This window comes from Oncorhynchus masou, chromosome 6, assembly GCF_036934945.1.
Source record: "Oncorhynchus masou masou isolate Uvic2021 chromosome 6, UVic_Omas_1.1, whole genome shotgun sequence".
Classification (NCBI taxonomy): Eukaryota; Metazoa; Chordata; class Actinopteri; order Salmoniformes; family Salmonidae; genus Oncorhynchus; species Oncorhynchus masou.
The window spans coordinates 81127704-81150419 of NC_088217.1; the positions used below are offsets into that span (position 1 = coordinate 81127704).

General features: G+C 47.5%; 1 protein-coding gene across 1 annotated transcript in view; it reads right to left on the reverse strand.

Annotated features, from left to right (window-relative positions):
* The window catches only part of LOC135542784 (tensin-1-like), a 185639-nt gene that overhangs the window by 20088 nt on the left and 142835 nt on the right, over positions 1-22716 (reverse strand). The window contains 3 exon segments of the mRNA XM_064969978.1: positions 18594-18710; positions 18950-19021; positions 21186-21315. Of these exon segments, the coding sequence (XP_064826050.1) occupies positions 18594-18710; positions 18950-19021; positions 21186-21315 (319 nt within the window).

The following is a 22716-nucleotide window of genomic DNA, read 5'->3' on the forward strand; positions in this document are numbered from 1 at the left end:
AAACTGGAAGTCTTCCGACTAGCTTGGAAAGACAGTACCGTGCAGTACCGGAGAGCCCTTACTGCTGCTCGATCATCCTATTTTTCTATTTTTCTAAATTGAGGAAAATAAGAACAATCCGAAATTCCTTTTTGATACTGTCGCAAAGCTAACTAAAATGCAGCATTCCCCAAGAGAGGATGACTTTCACTTTAGCAGTGATAAATTCATGAACTTCTTTGAGGAAAAGATTATGATTATTAGAAAGCAAATTACGGACTCCTCTTTAAATCTGCATATTCCTTCAAAGCTCAGTTGTCCTGAGTCTGCACAACTCTGCCAGGACCTAGGATCAAGAGAGACACTCAAGTGTTTTAGTACTATATCTCTTGACACAATGATGAAAATAATCATGGCCCTAAATCATGGCCTAAACCTTCAAGCTGCATACTGGACCCTATTCCAACTAAACTACTGAAAGAGCTGCTTCCTGTGCTTGGCCCTCCTATGTTGAACATAATAAACGTCTCTCTATCCACCGGATGTGTACCAAACTCACTAAAAGTTGCAGTAATAAAGCCTCTCTTGAAAAAGCCAAACCTTGACCCAGAAAATATAAAAAACTATCGGCCTATATCGAATCTTCCATTCCTCTCAAAATTTTAGAAAAGGCTGTTGCGCAGCAACTCACTGCCTTCCTGAAGACAAACAATGTATACGAAATGCTTCAGTCTGGTTTTAGACCCCATCATAGCACTGAGACTGCACTTGTGAAGGTGGTAAATGACATTTTAATGGCATCGGACCGAGGCTCTGCATCTGTCCTCGTGCTCCTAGACTTTAGTGCTGCTTTTGATACCATCAATCACCAAATTCTTTTGGAGAGATTGGAAACCCAAATTGGTCTACACGGACAAGTTCTGGCCAGGTTTAGATCTTATCTGTCAGAAAGATCTCAGTTTGTCTCTGAATGGTTTGTCCTCTGACAAATCAACTGTAAATTTCGGTGTTCCTCAAGGTTCCGTTTTAGGACCACTATTGTTTTCACTATATATTTTACCTCTTGGGGATGTTATTCGAAAACATAATTTTAACTTTCACTGCTATGCGGATGACACACAGCTGTACATTTCAATGAAACATGGTGAAGCCCCAAAATTGCCCTTGCTAGAAGCATGTGTTTCAGACATAAGGAAGTGGATGGCTGCAAACTTTCTACTTTTAAATTCGGACAAAACAGAGATGCTTGTTCTAGGTCCCAAGAAACAAAGAGATCTTCTGTTGAATCTGACAATTAATCTTAATGGTTGTACAGTCGTCTCAAATAAAACTGTGAAGGACCTCGGCGTTACTCTGGACTCAGATCTCTCTTTTGAAGAACATATCAAGACCATTTTAAGGACAGCTTTTTTCCATCTACGTAACATTGCAAAAATCAGAAACTTTCTGTCCAAAAATGATGCAGAAAAATTAAACCATGCTTTTGTCACTTCTAGGTTAGACTACTGCAATGCTCTACTTTCCGGCTACCCGGATAAAGCACTAAATAAACTTCAGTTAGTGCTAAATACGGCTGCTAGAATCCTGACAAGAATCCCAAAATCTGATCATATTACTCCAGTGCTAGCCTCTCTACACTGGCTTCCTGTTAAGGCAAGGGCTGATTTCAAGGTTTTACTGCTAACCTACAAAGCATTACATGGGCTTGCTCCTACCTATCTCTCTGATTTGGTCCTGCCGTACATACCTACACGTACGCTATGGTCACAAGACGCAGGCCTCCTAATTGTCCCTAGAATTTCTAAGCAAACAGCTGGAGGCAGGGCTTTCTCCTATAGAGCTCCATATTTATGGAATGGTCTGCCTACCCATGTCAGAGACGCAAACTCGGTCTCAACCTTTAAGTCTTTACTGAAGACTCATCTCTTCAGTGGGTTATATGATTGAGTGTAGTCTGGCCCAGGAGTGGGAGGGTGAACGGAAAGGCTCTGGAGCAACAAACCGCCCTTACTGTCTCTGCCTGGCCGGTTCCTCTCTTTCCACTGGGATTCTCTGCCTCTAACCCTATTACAGGGGCTGAGTCACTGGCTTACTGGGGCTCTCTCATGATGCCGTCCCTGGAAGAGGTGTGTCACCTGAGTGGGTTGATTCACTGATGTGGTCATCCTGTCTGGGTTGCCCCCCCCCCCCCCCTTGGGTTGTGCCATGGCGGAGATCTTTGTGGGCTATACTCAGCCTTGTCTCAGGATGGTAATTTGGGTGGTTGAAGATATCCCTCTAGTGGTGTGGGGGCTGTGCTTAGGCAAAGTGGGTGGGGTTTATCCTTCCTGTTTGGCCCTGTCCGGGGGTGTCCTCGGATGAGGCCACAGTGTCTCCTGACCCCTCCTGTCTCAGCCTCCAGTATTTATGCTGCAGTAGTTTATGTGTCGGGGGGCTAGGGTCAGTTTGTTATATCTGGAGTACTTCTCCTGTCCTATTCGGTGTCCTGTGTGAATTTAAGTGTGCATTCTCTAATTCTCTCCTTCTCTCTTTCTTTCTCTCTCTCGGAGGACCTGAGCCCTAGGACCATACCCCAGGTCTACCTGACATGATGACTCCTTGCTGTCCCCAGTCCACCTGGCCGTGCTGCTGCTCCAGTTTAAACTGTTCTGCCTTATTATTATTCAACCATGCTGGTCATTTATGAACATTTGAACATCTTGGCCATGTTCTGTTATAATCTCCACCCGGCACAGCCAGAAGAGGACTGGCCACCCCACATAGCCTGGTTCCTCTCTAGGTTTCTTCCTAGGTTTTGGCCTTTCTAGGGAGTTTTTCCTAGCCACCGTGCTTCTACATCTGCATTGCTTGTTGTTTGGGGTTTTAGGCTGGGTTTCTGTACAGCACTTTGATATATCAGCTGATGTACGAAGGGCTATATAAATAAATTTGATTTGATTTGTCTCTACCCATCAGCACCTTCAAACGGCTCTATAGTGTATTTGAACACCGAGACTTTCTTGTCTCACAAATGACTTATTTCGATTTTTGTCCCGTCTTCACCAAGAAGAGAGGGGCCGAAGGGTTCGACACATTCTCTTCACTCAGAAAGGAAGTGTTTCAAAGTGTGAGGGGAATGACTGGAACTCTGCAGACTTCACATTTACCTCACCCGTGGGGCGTGAGTACAGGCATCCAGAAACACACACACACGACTGACATAAACCTCGATCCCTGGCACACACACAATGCCCATGGTCTCAAAGAGGCTCTTTATACATATCAGCTATGTGTATTATTCACACACACACACACACACACACACACACACACACACACACACACACACACACACACACACACACACACACACACACACACACACATTCCTGTGTGTCTAAGTTGAAAGCAACAGAGGAATTGTGGTGAGCTGGGCTTTCTCTATTATTAAAAACAAAGATTATGTAAAGATGTGAGTTTTGATGTATAGGAGATTTCACCGCCATCATTGGGATACGTTGATGATGGATGTATGTCGTGTATAGAATCAACATATTCCTGCACAGCTGGGTGTGAGCATTGCTGGGGTGGGTTTCAGTATAGATTCACTGGCCTTAAAAAACACAGGGACAATTTTTAGTACAGTAATTCGTTGCTGAGCCACCATAAAGCTTCTTAGTATGCTAGCCAGGCGATAGCTGTGGCTTTGAAACAAAGACCAAGCCATAAATCTCTTCCAACATGAATCTGCCTGGCAGGAATAGCTAGTTAGGGTAGTCAGCTAAAGTAGATGCCTGTCAACACTGAGATGAGGTAGACTGTTTGTCCATTAGCTAAATTTAGGCCTACAGTTACTATCAGTGACAGACATTTCTTCTGAGTGGGTCACAAACAGGACAGAGTAGACAGGACAGAGTAGACAGGACAGAGTAGACAGGACAGAGTAGACAGGACAGAGTTCTTTTTTTAACCTTTATTTAACCAGGCAAGTCAGTTAAGAACGAATTCTTATTTTCAATGACGGCCTGGGAACAGTGGGTTAACTGCCTGTTCAGGGGCAGAACAACAGATTTGTACCTTCTCAGTTCGGGGGTTTGAACTCGCAACCTTCCGGTTCCTAGTCCAACGCTCTAACCACTAGGCTACCCTGCCGCCCCAGGGTGGAGTTGACAGGACGGAGTAGACAGGACAGAGTTGACAGGACGGAGTTGACAGAACAGAGTTGACAGGACAGAGTTGACAGAACAGAGTTGACAGAACGGAGTTGACAGGACGGAGTTGACAGGACGGAGTTGAAAGGACAGAGTTGACAGGCAGAGTTGACAGGACGGAGTTGACAGGCAGAGTTGACAGGACGGAGTAGACAGGACGGAGTAGACAGGACGGAGTTGACAGGACGGAGTTGACAGGACGGAGTTGACAGGAAGGATGTGACAGGACAGAGTTGACAGGCAGAGTTGACAGGACGGAGTTGACAGGCAGAGTTGACAGGACGGAGTAGACAGGACGGAGTAGACAGGACGGAGTTGACAGGACGGAGTTGACAGGACGGAGTTGACAGGAAGGATGTGACAGGACGGAGTTGACAGGACGGAGTTGACAGAACAGAGTTGACAGGCAGAGTTGACAGGACGGAGTTGACAGAACAGAGTTGACAGAACGGAGTTGACAGGACGGAGTTGACAGGACGGAGTTGACAGGACAGAGTTGACAGGACAGAGTTGACAGGCAGAGTTGACAGGACGGAGTAGACAGGACGGAGTAGACAGGACGGAGTTGACAGGACGGAGTTGACAGGACGGAGTTGACAGGACGGAGTTGACAGAACAGAGTTGACAGGCAGAGTTGACAGGACGGAGTAGACAGAACAGAGTTGACAGAACAGAGTTGACAGGCAGAGTTGACAGGACGGAGTTGACAGAACAGAGTTGACAGGACGGAGTTCACAGGACGGAGTTGACAGGACGGAGTTGACAGGACGGAGTTGACAGGACGGAGTAGACAGGACGGAGTTGACAGGACGGAGTTGACAGGACAGAGTTGACAGGACAGAGTTGACAGGCAGAGTTGACAGGACGGAGTTGACAGGACGGAGTTGACAGGACAGAGTTGACAGGACAGAGTTGACAGGCAGAGTTGACAGGCAGAGTTGACAGGACGGAGTAGACAGAACAGAGTTGACAGAACAGAGTTGACAGGCAGAGTTGACAGGACGGAGTTGACAGAACAGAGTTGACAGGACGGAGTTCACAGGACAGAGTTGACAGGACGGAGTTGACAGGACGGAGTTGACAGGACGGAGTAGACAGGACGGAGTTGACAGGACGGAGTTGACAGGACAGAGTTGACAGGACAGAGTTGACAGGCAGAGTTGACAGGACGGAGTTGACAGGACGGAGTTGACAGGACAGAGTTGACAGGACAGAGTTGACAGGCAGAGTTGACAGGCAGAGTTGACAGGACGGAGTAGACAGGACAGAGTAGACAGGACGGAGTTGACAGGACGGAGTTGACAGGACGGAGTTGACAGAACAGAGTTGACAGGCAGAGTTGACAGGACAGAGTAGACAGGACAGAGTTGACAGAACAGCGTTGACAGAACAGAGTTGACAGGCAGAGTTGACAGGCAGAGTTGACAGAACAGAGTTGACAGAACAGAGTTGACAGAACAGAGTTGACAGGACGGAGTTGACAGGACGGAGTTGACAGGACGGAGTTGACAGGACGGAGTTGACAGGACGGAGTTGACAGGACGGAGTAGACAGGACGGAGTAGACGGGACGGAGTTGACGGAACAGAGTTGACGGGACGGAGTTGACGGGACGGAGTTGACAGGACAGAGTTGACAGGCCGGAGTAGACAGGACGGAGTTGACAGAACAGAGTTGACAGAACAGAGTAGACAGGACAGAGTTGACAGGACAGAGTAGACAGGACAGAGTAGACAGGACAGAGTTGACAGGACAGAGTTGACAGGACAGAGTTGACAGAACAGAGTAGACAGGACAGAGTTGACAGGCAGAGTTGACAGGACGGAGTTGACAGAACAGAGTTGACAGGACGGAGTTGACAGGACGGAGTTGACAGGACGGAGTTGACAGGACAGAGTTGACAGGACAGAGTTGACAGGCAGAGTTGACAGGACGGAGTAGACAGGACGGAGTAGACAGGACGGAGTTGACAGGACGGAGTTGACAGGACGGAGTTGACAGGACGGAGTTGACAGAACAGAGTTGACAGGCAGAGTTGACAGGACGGAGTAGACAGAACAGAGTTGACAGAACAGAGTTGACAGAACAGAGTTGACAGGCGGGGTTGACAGGACGGAGTTGACAGGACGGAGTTGACAGGACGGAGTTGACAGGACGGAGTTGACAGGACGGAGTTGACAGGACGGAGTTGACAGGACGGAGTAGACAGGACGGAGTAGACAGGACGGAGTTGACGGAACAGAGTTGACGGGACGGAGTTGACGGGACGGAGTTGACAGGACAGAGTTGACAGGCCGGAGTAGACAGGACGGAGTTGACAGAACAGAGTTGACAGAACAGAGTAGACAGGACAGAGTTGACAGGACAGAGTAGACAGGACAGAGTAGACAGGACAGAGTTGACAGGACAGAGTTGACAGGACAGAGTTGACAGAACAGAGTAGACAGGACAGAGTTGACAGGCAGAGTTGACAGGACGGAGTTGACAGAACAGAGTTGACAGGACGGAGTTGACAGGACGGAGTTGACAGGACGGAGTTGACAGGACAGAGTTGACAGGACAGAGTTGACAGGCAGAGTTGACAGGACGGAGTAGACAGGACGGAGTAGACAGGACGGAGTTGACAGGACGGAGTTGACAGGACGGAGTTGACAGGACGGAGTTGACAGAACAGAGTTGACAGGCAGAGTTGACAGGACGGAGTAGACAGAACAGAGTTGACAGAACAGAGTTGACAGAACAGAGTTGACAGGCAGAGTTGACAGGACGGAGTTGACAGAACAGAGTTGACAGGACGGAGTTCACAGGACAGAGTTGACAGGACGGAGTTGACAGGACAGAGTTGACAGGACAGAGTTGACAGGCAGAGTTGACAGGCAGAGTTGACAGGACGGAGTAGACAGGACGGAGTAGACAGGACGGAGTTGACAGGACGGAGTTGACAGGACAGAGTTGACAGAACAGAGTTGACAGGCAGAGTTGACAGGACAGAGTAGACAGGACAGAGTTGACAGAACAGCGTTGACAGAACAGAGTTGACAGGCAGAGTTGACAGGCAGAGTTGACAGAACAGAGTTGACAGGACGGAGTAGACAGGACGGAGTAGACAGGACGGAGTAGACAGGACGGAGTTGACGGAACAGAGTTGACGGGACGGAGTTGACAGGACAGAGTTGACAGGCCGGAGTAGACAGGACGGAGTTGACAGAACAGAGTTGACAGAACAGAGTAGACAGGACAGAGTTGACAGGACAGAGTAGACAGGACAGAGTAGACAGGACAGAGTTGACAGGACAGAGTTGACAGAACAGAGTAGACAGGACAGAGTTGACAGGACAGAGTTGACAGGACAGAGTTGACAGAACAGAGTAGACAGGACAGAGTTGACAGGACAGAGTAGACAGGACAGAGTAGACAGGACAGAGTTGACAGGACAGAGTTGACAGGACAGAGTAGACAGGACAGAGTTGACAGGACAGAGTTGACAGGACGGAGTAGACAGGACGGAGTTGACAGGACGGAGTAGACAGGACGGAGTAGACAGGACGGAGTTGACAGAACAGAGTTGACAGAACAGAGTTGACAGGACAGAGTTGACAGGACAGAGTTGACAGGACAGAGTTGACAGGACAGAGTTGACAGGACAAAGTTAACAGGCTCATATATAGACATAGTTTGGGGCTAACCTGAGAGATGGACATCATTAACCTTCCATTCATGTATCATTCGATCGACTTAGCCAATGGTTCCTCAGAGGCCTTGTGGAGTGTGAGGCTCATAAGACACGGGCATGCACACATACACATACAGTGCCTTCGGAAAGTATTCAGACCCCTTGACTTACTTACTTACTTACAGCCTTATTCTAAAATGGATTCAATATTTTTTCCCCTCATCAATCTACACACAAAACCCCATTATGACAAAGTGATAACTGTTTTTTAGACATGTTTGCCAATATATGAACAATTAAAAACAGAAATACCTTATTTACATAAGTATTCAGACCCTTTCCTATGAGACTCGAAATTGAGCTCAGGCACATCCCGTTTCCATTGACCATTCTTGAGATGTTTCTACAACTTGATTGGAGTCCACCTGTGGAAAATTCAATTGATTGGACATGATTTGGAAAGGCACACACCTGTCTATATAAGGTCCCACAGTTGACAGTGCATGCCAAAAACCAAGCCATGAGGTCAAACGAATTGTCCGTAGAGGTCAGAGACATATTGTGCCGAGGCACAGATCTAGGGAAGGGTACCAAAAAATGTCTGCAGCATTGGAGGTCCCCAAGAACAGAGTGGCCTCCATCATTCTTAAATGGAAGAAGTTTGGACACACCAAGACAATTGGGGGAGAAGCGCCTTGGTCAGAGCTTCAGAGTTCCTCTGTGGAGATGGGAGAACCTTCCAGAAAAATCATATCTGCAGCACTCCACCAATCGGGCCTTTATGGTAGAGTGGCCAGACGGAAGCCACTCATGAGTAAAAGACAGCCCACTTGGAGTTTGCCAAAAGGGACATAATGACTCCCAGACTATGAGAAACAAGATTGAACTCTTTGGCCTGAATGCCAAGCGTCACGTCTGGAGGAAACCTGGCACCATCCCTACGGTGAAGCATGGTGGTAGTGCTTCTACACCTGCATTGCTTGCTGTTTGGGGTTTTAGGCTGGGTTTCTGTACAGCACTTTGAGATATCAGCTGATGTATGAAGGGCTATATAAATACATTTGATTTGATTTGATTTTTATTTTGTGGCAGCATCATGCTGTGGGGATGTTTTTCAGCGGCAGGGACTGGGAGAGTAGTAAGGATCAAGGCAAAGATGAACAGAGCAAAGTGCAGAGAGACTGGGGCAAAGGTTCACGTTCCAACAGGACAACGACCCTAAGCACACAGCCAAGGCAATGCAGGAATGGCTTTGGGACAAGTGTCTGAATGCCCTTGAGTGGCCCAGCCAGAATCCGTACTTGAACCCAATCGAACATCTCTGCAGTGACGCTCCCCATCCAACCCGAAAGAGCTTCAGATGATCTGCAGAGAGGAATGGGAGAAACTTCCCAAATACAGGTGTGCCAAGCTTGTAGCTTCCTACCTAAGAAGAGGCTGTAATCACTGCCCAAGGTGCTTCAACAAAGTACTAAGTAAAGGGTCTGAATGCTTATGTAAATGTGATTTTTCAGGTTTGCAAACATTTCTAAAAACCTGTTTTTGCTTTGTCATTATGGGGTATTGTGTGTAGATTGATGAGGGAAAAACACAATTTAATCAATTTCAGAATAAATCTGTAATGTAACAAAATGTTGAAAAAGTCAAGTGGTTTGAGTACTTACCGAATACACTCTATACACACACACTTAAGGGTGGGAAAATACTACAGCCCACTTAAAGAGAAATCCCCTGCTGGGTGGCTACTGATTGTGCTAAGCTAGCTAGCAGCACCGTGGCAGAACCTCCATGGTGTGACTGGATGAAGACAAGACCAGTGTTGTGGATCTGGTAAGGAGTTAACCTAATATCCCTTCGGATGATGAAGTGGAACAAAGAACACTGGCTAAAAAAGATATATAGATACGGACACTGAGAAAGAAGACACACATTAGAGTATGAGAACATACACTCTCACACACACCACCCAAACGTGTTCCTCAGAAAAGTTCCTATTCCTCTGAGTGTGTGAGAGGAATGTGGTATATAAGTCTTCCTTGCGGTGTGCTCTGTGTCTGACCGTATGGGATACACGTTATTCTCATAAATTCCCAACCCACAACCCCACAGCTCACTCCATACGTAGAGAAACACATGAAAGCCCCTCTCTCCTCACACAGACTCTCACATACACAGCACTATTTAAGGGAAATAGTTGATCTGTGCCGCGGGTCTTTCGGGTCTTACTGATGAGGGGGAGAGGAAACGGGACAACACGGGGTTAGCGGGGGAAAACAGGAACAAACCGGGGCCTGTAAAACCAGGAAGGAAGGCATGCTGCTAGAGAGAGGGGCATGATGGGATGAAAACAGCAGGTCCTAGAGGCTAGTCAAATACATAAACAAACAATACTAAAACCGCACAGTCAGTCACACATCTAAAACAGCCACAGAGAGAGAGGGGGAGGGAGGGAGGGAGGAGGGAGGGAGGGAGGGAGGGAGGGAGGGAGGGAGGGAGGGAGGGAGGGAGGGAGGGAGGGAGGGAGGGAGGGAGGGAGGGAGGGAGGTAACAGCACTTTGAGATATCAGCTGATGTACGAAGGGCTATATAAATACATTTGATTTGATTTGATTTGAGAAAGAGAAACCCACACAGAGAGAGCTCTACAAAGAGAGAGAGGAGGACAGAAATAGATGAAAAGTGAAAGAATAATGAGAAAAATCTGCAGCCGGCCTAGAAGCACAGTATAAAACTAAGGGTCTGTCTGTAGTTGCCCCCTGTACACGGTCTCTCCCATAAACAGTTCAAATTAGTATTTGGTGACAATAAGCTGATCCTGGATCTGTGCCTGGTGGGCAATGTTGGGGGCTGGCCAGGTGTGAATCACCCTGACCAGCAACAGCCCCTAGCTGTCATCTCAGCCACACACCACACAGACAACACGTCCCCGTTAGATGATGTCATGGCCTGACTCTGCCAGACAGCCTAAAGGGCGTCTCTCTACGGGACATGACACCCACCTCAGCAGGGACGGGCTTTGATATCGCTGTGCCAACCAGCAGTCTGAATTCCAGAGCCTCATGAAGATGGTTGAATGACAAACACTAGGGCTAGTCGGTCGGTCTGTCTGTCTGTCTGTCTGTCTGTCTGTCTGTCTGTCTGTCTGTCTGTCTGTCTGTCTGTCATAGAGACGTGTCTTACTGTCTATCTGTCTGTCTGTCATAGAGACGTGTCTCACTGTCTGTCTGTCAGTCAGTTAGTCCAAGAGGTGTTGTGACAGCCGTATCAGTATGTGTGGTAAAGATAACTGTCATGGAGATGTCTATCAACTTGTCTGTCTGTCAGCCTGTCTGTCTGTCTGCCAACCCATCTGTATTTGGTAGTAATAGCATGGAAGTTATATCAGTAACTGAACTAAAGATTACATGTCATGGTGTCTGCCTGTCTCTCTGTCTGGGAGTTGACGACTGTCTGCAAGGATCACTGGAAGATCCAGACTCTGGTATACCCCTAAAATAAAACCTATACGCCATCGCTGTAAATGGTATAGAGAGACAGTGAAAGACAGGGGATAGTTGAGGTAGCAAGGAGCCAGAGAGAGACTGTGAGAGCTGAGGTAGCAAGGAGCCAGAGAGAGACAGTGAGAGCAGATGTAGGAGGGAGACAGTGAAAGACAGGGGATAGTTGAGGTAGCAAGGAGCCAGAGAGAGACTGTGAGAGCTGAGGTAGCAAGGAGCCAGAGAGAGACAGTGAGAGCAGATGTAGGAGGGAGACAGTGAAAGACAGGGGATAGTTGAGGTAGCAAGGAGCCAGAGAGAGACTGTGAGAGCAGATGTAGGAGGGAGACAGTGAAAGACAGGGGATAGTTGAGGTAGCAAGGAGCCAGAGAGAGACTGTGAGAGCTGAGGTAGCAAGGAGCCAGAGAGAGACTGTGAGAGCTGAGGTAGCAAGGAGCCAGAGAGAGACTGTGAGAGCAGATGTAGGAGGGAGACAGTGAAAGACAGGGGATAGTTGAGGTAGCAAGGAGCCAGAGAGAGACTGTGAGAGCAGATGTAGGAGGGAGACAGTGAAAGACAGGGGATAGTTGAGGTAGCAAGGAGCCAGAGAGAGACTGTGAGAGCTGAGGTAGCAAGGAGCCAGAGAGAGACTGTGAGAGCTGAGGTAGCAAGGAGCCAGAGAGAGACTGTGAGAGCAGATGTAGGAGGGAGACAGTGAAAGACAGGGGATAGTTGAGGTAGCAAGGAGCCAGAGAGAGACTGTGAGAGCAGATGTAGGAGGGAGACAGTGAAAGACAGGGGATAGTTGAGGTAGCAAGGAGCCAGAGAGAGACTGTGAGAGCTGAGGTAGCAAGGAGCCAGAGAGAGACTGTGAGAGCTGAGGTAGCAAGGAGCCAGAGAGAGACTGTGAGAGCAGATGTAGGAGGGAGACAGTGAAAGACAGGGGATAGTTGAGGTATGGAGGGACAATCATAGTTGAAGTAGGGGCAGGGATGATGACACTGGGGGACAGAGAGATAACTGAGTCAGACATGAGGTAGCTGAGGTATGGAGGGACAGTCAGAGACAGGAGATAACTAAAGGCAGATAAGAGGTAGGTGAGGTATGGGGGGAAATTGAGGGACATAGAGATAGCTGAGTCAGACATGAGGTAGCTGAGGTGTGGAGGGACAGTCAGAGACAGGAGATAACTAAAGGCAGATAAGAGGTAGGTGAGGTATTGAGGGACATAGAGATAGCTGAGTCAGACATGAGGTAGCTGAGGTGTGGAGGGACAGTCAGAGACAGGAGATAACTAAAGGCAGATAAGAGGTAGGTGAGGTATGGGGGGAAATTGAGGGACATAGAGATAGCTGAGTCAGATATGTGGTAGCTGAAGTATCTAGGGGGCTCTGAGGAGCTTAGGGGTGGGCTGTAAACCTGCTGCTATGTCTCATGGTGCTGTCACTGCCACCTCTAACTACACTAGTCCTTCTGTCACTCCTATGAGGGGTACTAAGGCCCCTTATTAAACCAGAACAAACTCTCCACTCTATCCAAGGAAGTAACTGTTTCCACATGGCCATAGAAACACCTCAGTGACGATTCAACATGACGTATTGTGCAAAGCCAGTCAAAGTCCCTCATTCAGCGTCTCAACTCATAACTCACAAGTTAAATTGGTCTTAAAAGAAGTTAGAGCAGGCAGCTTAATAGTTGTGGTGTGCCATAATTGCGGCACATTTATAAAATGTTCCACACGCAAATTACTCACTCAATGATTCAAAGGGTACTGTAAACAACCATGTTGACATAGAAACAAAATAAAGGACATACAGAGAGAGCCTTGCATCTGCTGCAACTGAGAAAACACTCCAAAATCATGCTCTGACAGACCCTCTCATTCAATCATCCAAAGTCAAAAAATAAGTTTGAGAATTTACTACCAACTTACAGTATACTATAACCCAAGCAAACATTAAACTCAAACTTCCATAACTAGGAACAAAAGGTTATGTAAAACATAGGTATTCCCAACCTCTACATTACCACTACACAATAAAGAACAATTCAACTGAATTGAACACAACTTCTTTATAAACCACAAAAGAAACATATGACACCTACCAATTATGTCATTAGCCCTATCAACACCTGAGCCCTCACAGTCAACCCTTATACCTGACTACTGTACTGTACTCACCAGCTGCTGTAATACCGCTCAGCCTATACCCTTCCCTTCATTTGGTCCTTTCTTTCACTCTCTGCTTCCCTCGTTCTCTCGTTCCAACTCCGGTGACAGTTAGCAAACAAAAAGGGCTTTAGTCCTGGCCAGGCTGTTCCACTCACTGTGTCCCCATGTCCCCCACTCTCTCTCTCTCTCTCTCTCTCTCTCTCTCTCTCTCTCTCCCTCCCTCCCTCCCTCTCTCTCTGTTAGCACCCAGCTATTCGAGACATGCCCGGAGCCGTGCCACATCCAAATATGGGAGGAGAACCATAAACAAGGCCCACACCACAGCCTGCTGCTGTCTCCTGCCACAGTGAACACTCAGCAACACGCACGCACACACACACACACGCACGCACGCACGCACACACACACACACACACACACACACACACACACACACACACACACACACACACACAGCAACACATATACACACACACACGCACGCACGCACGCACGCACGCACGCACGCATGCACACACACACACACACACACACACACACACACACACACACACACACACACACACACACACACACACACACACACACACACACACACACAGCAACACATATACACACACATCCACACAGTTTTACTATCGCTCTGTTCTTTTCAAAAAACAAATATAATGATTATCATGGTTACTTTCATGTGTGTAAATATTGTGCACTGAAGGAGGCGTAATTCACAGAGTTTGCATGACCTGGTGACCTGAGTGACTAGAATCCACTAGAGCACACAGCGTCACGACAGTTATGGGAAAACCCTCCATTTGTCCAGATCCTAATGAAAGCTAGGCTACACAGCGTAGCTTGTCCGTCTGCGTGTTAGCCATTAGTCTAGCGCCTAAAAACTGGTCCCTCATCGACATTCACCTGATCTGTCGACCGCAACACTGTGATCAAAAGAGGAGGAAGAGAGAGAGGGAGGGAAAGAGAGAGGGAGGGGAGAGGGCGGTGTTTTCAGAACAGACCCCTTGGTGAAGAAACGTTGAGGTGGGCCAACAAGCAGCTAGCGACCGGTCTTGAACCCTCACTCCAGAACCCAAGCTGAAGCCCTTGAGAGAGGGAGGGAAAGAGAGGAAGGGAAAGAGAGAGAGGAAGGGTATTTTCAGAGTAGACCCCTTGGCGGAGAAACATTGAGGTGGGTAGCAAAGCAGCTAGCAAACAAACGAACCCTAGCTCAAAACCCAAGCCCAGCCTTGGAACACAGACATCTTCCGTCAACCTATAAAACCACTTGAGCTTTCACAAAGGTTCACTTTCAGCCCAAGACCAATTGAATGGTGGTCACACAATGTTCTAGCACCATGTACTGAATCCACATTTTTCAGATCCAATCCAACAGCTAAGGCTGCAAAGCCTGCAATTAGCTAAGCGAGGGGACTGGCAGAATGCTTTCTGCTGAGCCAACCAGAACCAAACATCTAGTCCATTCAATTAGGATCAAACTGCCAACACCAGCATTTCCCAATGACCTTCTTTACATAGCAATTACCACAAGAGCTCTCCAGAGAGTTGAATATGATATAATACAGTGGTTTCTATTCAAGCCATAGAGCATGTTGGAGTGTATTACCGCTGCACCAAAATGGCTTCCGAGGGCCTAGCTTGACATGATGGCTACTTGCCACGGCCTGTGCTATGGTGCAACTGCGTCCTCTCTCTCTCCACTTGGGGCATATGGGTGGCATAAGATAGGGTGCCCACTGCCCTCACTGTATTCATTGTCTTGTCCCGTCCACAATACTAATCAATAGGGACCATGATGAATGATGACAGCCCCAGTGAGGGCTATGGAATGGGGCGGTGGGACTGCAGAAGCAGAGGGGTAAGGTGGAGGAGGTGGAGGAGGAAGGGGAGTAGAGGTGAGAGGAGGTGAGCAGGAGTTTGGTGTGGGGTCCCGTCATCTCCTGACCCCCACCCCCAGCCCTAGCCCCTTGCACACCCACACTGTGTGCTGGGTGGGGGGTGGTGGTGGGAGTGCAGGGGTTCGGGTTACCAGCAGAGCGACTAACTATCACCTATTTCTGCAGCAGCTATTTAAAGGAGTGAATGACAGGTGTGTGTGTGTGGGGTGGAGGGGGGGAATGGGGTCTGCTCCTGCAGCTAAGATGGGGGGGAGAGGGAAGGGGGAGATAGGGGGAAATGATGAGAACAAGAGGAGGCAAGAGGGGTAGGGCAAGGTAGTCACTAGATTGGCCATGATTAAACAGACAAAAGTGAATAGGAATATGTGAAAAAATCAAAATGTCCGAACGGCTGAGGAAGCTGTATGCTCTTACTTTTAGATGTGGAGAAAGGTGGTGCAGTGGAATGCCAGTGGAAGTACCAGTGGAAGTACCAGTGGAATGCCAGTGGAAGTACCAGTGGAAGTACCAGTAGAATGCCAGTGGAAGTACCAGTGGAAGTACCAGTAGAATGCCAGTGGAAATACCAGTGGAAGTACCAGTAGAATGCCAGTGGAAGTACCAGTAGAATGACAGTGGAAGTACCAGTGGAAGTACCAGTAGAATGCCAGTGGAAGTACCAGTAGAATGCCAGTGGAAGTACCAGTAGAATGCCAGTGGAAGTACCAGTGGAAGTACCAGTAGAATGCCAGTGGAAGTACCAGTGGAAGTACCAGTGGAATGCCAGTGGAAGTACCAGTGGAATGCCAGTGGAAGTACCAGGGGAAGTATCAGTAGAATGCCAGTGGAAATACCAGTGGAAGTACCAGTAGAATGCCAGTGGAAGTACCAGTGGAAGTACCAGTAGAATGCCAGTGGAAGTACCAGTGGAAGTACCAGTAGAATGCCGGTGGAAGTACCAGTGGAAGTAACAGTAGAATGCCAGTGGAAGTACCAGTAGAATGCCAGTGGAAGTACCAGTGGAAGTACCAGTAGAATGCCAGTGGAAGTATCAGTGGAAGTACCAGTGGAATGCCAGTGGAAGTACCAGTGGAAGTATCAGTAGAATGCCAGTGGAAATACCAGTGGAAGTACCAGTAGAATGCCAGTGTAAATACCAGTGGAAGTACCAGTAGAATGCCAGTGGAAGTACCAGTAGAATGCCAGTGGAAGTAACAGTAGAATGCCAGTGGAAGTACCAGTAGAATGCTGGTGGAAGTACCAGTGGAAGTACCAGTAGAATGCCAGTGGAAGTACCAGTGGAAGTACCAGTGGAAGTACCAGTAGAATGCCAGTGGAAGTACCAGTAGAATGCCAGTGGAAGTACCAGTAGAATGCCAGTGGAAGAACCAGTAGAATGCTAGTGGAAGTATCAGTAGAATGCCAGTGGAAGTACCAGTAGAATGCCAGTGGAAGTACCAGTGGAAGTACCAGTAGAATGCCAGTGGAAGTACCAGTAGAATGCCGGTGGAAGTACCAGTGGAAGTACCAGTAGAATGCCAGTGGAAGTACCAGTAGAATGCCGGTGGAAGTACCAGTGGAAGTACCAGTAGAATGCCAGTGGAAGTACCAGTAGAATGCCAGTGGAAGTACCAGTAGAATGCCAGTGGAAGTACCAGTAGAATGCCAGTGGAAGTACCAGTGGAAGTACCAGTAGAATGCCAGTGGAAGTATCAGTGGAAGTACCAGTGGAATGCCAGTGGAAGTACCAGTGGAAGTACCAGTAGAATGCCAGTGGAAGTACCAGTAGAATGCCAGTGGAAGTACCAGTAGAATGCCAGTGGAAGTACCAGTAGAATGCCAGTGGAAGTACCAGTGGAAGTACCAGTAGAATGCCAGTGGAAGTATCAGTGGAAGTACCAGTGGAATGCCAGTGGAAGTACCAGTGGAAGTATCATTAGAATGCCAGTGGAAATACCAGTGGAAGTACCAGTAGAATGCCAGTGGAAATACCAGTGGAAGTACCAGTAGAATGCCAGTGGAAGTACCAGTGGAATGCCAGTGGAAGTATCAGTGGAAGTACCAGTGGAATGCCAGTGGAAGTACCAGTGGAAGTATCAGTAGAATGCCAGTGGAAATACCAGTGGAAGTACCAGTAGAATGCCAGTGGAAATACCAGTGGAACTACCAGTAGAATGCCAGTGGAAGTACCAGTGGAAGTACCAGTAGAATGCCAGTGGAAGTACCAGTAGAATGCCAGTGGAAGTAACAGTAGAATGCCAGTGGAAGTACCAGTAGAATGCTGGTGGAAGTACCAGTGGAAGTACCAGTAGAATGCCAGTGGAAATACCAGTGGAAGTACCAGTAGAATGCCAGTGGAAGTACCAGTAGAATGCCAGTGGAAGTATCAGTGGAAGTACCAGTGGAATGCCAGTGGAAGTACCAGTGGAAGTATCAGTAGAATGCCAGTGGAAATACCAGTGGAAGTACCAGTAGAATGCCAGTGGAAATACCAGTGGAACTACCAGTAGAATGCCAGTGGAAGTACCAGTGGAAGTACCAGTAGAATGCCAGTGGAAGTACCAGTAGAATGCCAGTGGAAGTAACAGTAGAATGCCAGTGGAAGTACCAGTAGAATGCTGGTGGAAGTACCAGTGGAAGTACCAGTAGAATGCCAGTGGAAGTACCAGTGGAAGTACCAGTAGAATGCCAGTGGAAGTACCAGTAGAATGCCAGTGGAAGTACCAGTGGAAGTACCAGTAGAATGCCAGTGGAAGTACCAGTGGAAGTACCAGTGGAAGTGCCATGTTCCTTAATGCTGTGGCCTCTCATTATCACCATAATTTACCAAACACCAAGGGCTATATAGGAACACCTGCTGGCCAAGGAGAGAACTGTGCACAACTAATCAAGGGTTGCATCACACAGTAGCACCAGAAAGTCCCTAACTGTACAGTGTGATATGGCTCTAGATGGCTCTCATGGATCTACTGCCGCAAGGAGGCATTCATTACTATTCATGAAAATGAAATTGTCCAATTATCACACCGTTCTGCTGTTGAGGTATACTGCCAGCCAACTGGAGGTCAGCCAACACCCTTTGGTTTCTTCTAGACTGTGAAGAGGAGGGGGGGGTGTGTGTGTGTGTGTGTGTGTGTGTGTGTGCGTGTGTGTGTGCGTGTGTGTGCGTGTGTGTGTGTGTGTGTGTGTGTGTGTCTGTGGTCTTGGTGCTCACCATCTCCTGTATCCTCGCAGCCCCTGTTGAAGTTCTCGTAGGAGTCCCAGCGGATGAGGGGGTCTTGGGTATTGTAGTCCACCGACACTTGTGGGCCATTCTCAAGGTGGCCCATTCCTGAGAGACACAAACCTAGCTGGGTAATGCAGTCTTTAACCCATTAATGTCCATAACAGAAATACAATATAACATGTACTTTCTGCATAGCCACATGCAGTTAACTATGCTGACAACACACAATCAATTAACACCAATCCATGCTGTGCTGCATTAACTTATGGTACTAACTATAGTTTGTGTATACATTATTACATGTAGCATGCATTGAAGCATTCAACTTGAAATACACTGATTACCTGTACCTTTGATTTTCTCAGGTCCGAAGGAGAAGACAAATTCCACTTTCCCATATTCTGGAAATCTCTCATCTGTGTAGTGACACACATTAAACGACAATCAATTTCACATTTTTACCGAGGCCAGGTAATACAGTACACGTGCGAACATGTGTACGCACTTCAACAAACACATGTACACACGTGCACACACACATTAAACAACAATCAATTTACATTTTTTGGGAGAGGCCACATAGGTACATACACACACGAACATGTGTACGCCGTGCTACAAAGACACACACACACACAGTCACCCACACACACAGTCACCCCCGCACACATATACACACAGTCACCCCCGCACACATATACACACACAGTCACCCACACATACACACACACAGTCACCCACACATACACACACAGTCACCCTCGCACACATATACACACACAGTCACCCCCGCACACATACACACACGCAGTCACCCACACATACACCCACACAGTCACCTCCGCACACATACACACACACACAGTCACCCACGCACAAATACACACACACACACAGTCACCCACACATACACACACAGTCACCCCCGCACACATACACACACACACAGTCACCCACACATACACACACACAGTCACCCACACATACACACACACAGTCACCCACACACAAATACACACACACACAGTCACCCACGCACACATGCACACACACACAGTCACCCATGCACACATACACACACACAGAGTCACCCACACATACACACACACAGTCACCCACACATACACACACACACAGTCACCCACGCACACATACACACACACACAGTCACCCACGCACACATACACACACACAGTCACCCACACATACACACACACACAGTCACCCCCGTACACATACACACACACAGTCACCCCCGCACACATACACACACACACAGTCACCCCCGCACACACAGTCACCCCCGCACACATACACACACACACAGTCACCCACACATACACACACAGTCACCCACGCACACATACACACACACACAGTCACCCACGCACACATACACACACACAGTCACCCGCGCACACATACACACACACACAGTCACCCATGCACACATACACACACACACAGTCACCCCCGCACACATACACACACACACACACACACACACACACACACACACACACACACACACACACACACAGTCACCCACACATACACACATACACACACACACAGTCACCCACACATACACACACACAGCCACCCCCACACACATACACACACACAGCCACCCCCGCAAACATACACACACACAGTCAGCCCTGCACACATACACACACGCAGTCACCCCCGCATACATACACACACACAGTCACCCACACACACATACACACACAGTCACCCACACACACACACATACACAGTCACCCCCGCACACATACCCACACACAGTCACCCACACACACACACAGTCACCCACACACACATACACACACACAGTCACCCACACATACACACACACAGTCACCCACACATACACACACACACACACACACACAGTCATCCACACATACACACACACAGTCACCCACGCACAAATACACACACACACACACAGTCACCCACACATACACACACACAGTCACCCCCGCACACATACACACACACACAGTCACCCACACATACAAACACTTTAATCACTTTAAACAATGCCACTTAATATAATGTTTACATACCCTACATTACTCATCTCATATGTACATACTGTACTACTGCATCTTGCTATCTTTATGTAATACATGTATCACTAGCCACTTTAAACTATGCCACTTTATGTTTACATTCCCTACATTACTCATCTCATATGTATATACTGTACTTGATACCATCTACTGCATCTTGCCTATGCCGTTCTGTACCATCACTCATTCATATATCTTTATGTACATATTCTTTATCCCTTTACACTTGTGTGTATAAGGTAGTATTTGTGGAATTGTTAGGCTAGATTACTCGTTGGTTATTACTGCATTGTCGGAACTAGAAGCACAAGCATTTCGCTACACTCGCATTAACATTTGCTAACCATGTGTATGTGACAAATACAATTTGATTTGATTTGACCCACGCACACATACACACACACACAGTCACCCACACATACACGCCCATACATACACACACCCACAGTCACTACCCACACATACACACACACAGTCACCCACACACACATACACACACCTTTAAATGTCTGATCCAGTTCATTCTTCCCGAAGACCACTCCCAGGTCGTGGATGGCACAGGTGTGGAACTGCACTCTGAATATCACATCCCTAATGGGGCTCCGGAAACGCTTGTGGTAACACTTCAACTGGAGGAGGAGGAGGAGGAGGAGGAGGAGGAGGAGGAGGAGGAGGAGGAGGAGGAGGAGGAGGAGGAGGAGGAGGAGGAGGAGGAGGAGGAGAGAGTAAGCATATAACCGGACATCAAGACAAGGACTTTTGCTACAGTCAAACCAGACGAGGGAAACAGTCCAGATTGCCAAACTCATGGTCTAAACCCTGCTGGTCCTAGAGATCAGACCATGGATCCCCACCAGAACAGAACATGGTCAGTACAATGGAGGCATGTTCTGATGGGGAGGCACGTCTGGTGTGGTCTGGTCTGGTCTGGTCTGGCGTGGTCTGGTGTGGTGGAACAAGGACACATTCTTCCCTAATAGAACTCTAGTGAACAGGAGGGCAAGATAACATTACAGAGAGAGAGAGAGAGAGAGAGAGAGAGAGAGAGAGCTGGGAAAGAGAGAGAAAAAGAGAGAGAGGCAAAGAGAGAGACAAAGAGAGAGACAAAGAGAGACACAAAGAGAGAGAGAGAGAGAGAGAGAGAGAGAGAGAGGGGGAGAGAGAGAGAGAGAGAGAGAGGGAGAGAGAGAGAGAGAATTTCCTGGAACAAATGTTTCACTATAATAGTGAATGTGTAAACTTGGCAGTAGAAAACTTAAACAGTATATTTGACCGCTCAGCTTCCCTATCAAATCAAAAAATGTCAAGCTGACAACCAAAGAAAATTAACAACAATGACAAATGATTTGATGAAGAAGGCAAAAACCTAAGAAAGAAATTGAGAAACCTATCCAACCAAAAACATAGAATCGAACCACTTCTGGGAAAATTAGAAAACTCAAACAAACAACAATCACAAAGAATTATCTATCCAAAACTGAGATACATGGATAAACCACTTCGCCAATCTTTTTGGCTCTATAACAAAGAACAAACAACAGAAGCATATACACTACCGTTCAAAAGTTTGGGGTCACTTAGAAATGTCCTTGTTTTTTGAAAGAAAAGCACATTTTTGGTCCATTAAAATAACACCACATTTATCAGAAATACAGTGTAGACATTGTTAATGTTGTAAATGACTATTGTAGCTGCAATCGGCTGATTTATTATGGAATATCTTCATAGACCTACTGAGGCCCATTATCAGCAACCATCACTCCTGTGTTCTAATTGCACATTGTGTTATAATTTTAAAAGTCTAATTGATCATTAGAAAACCCTGTTGCAATTATGTTAGCACAGCTGAAAACTTTTGTGCTGATGAAAGAAGCAATAAAACTGGCCTTCTTTAGACTAGTTGAGTATCTGGAGCATCAGCATTTGTGGGTTCAATTACAGACTCAAAATGGCCAGAAACAAAGAACTTTCTTCTGAAACTCGTCAGTCTATTCTTGTTCTGAGAAATGAAGGCTATTCCATGCGAGAAA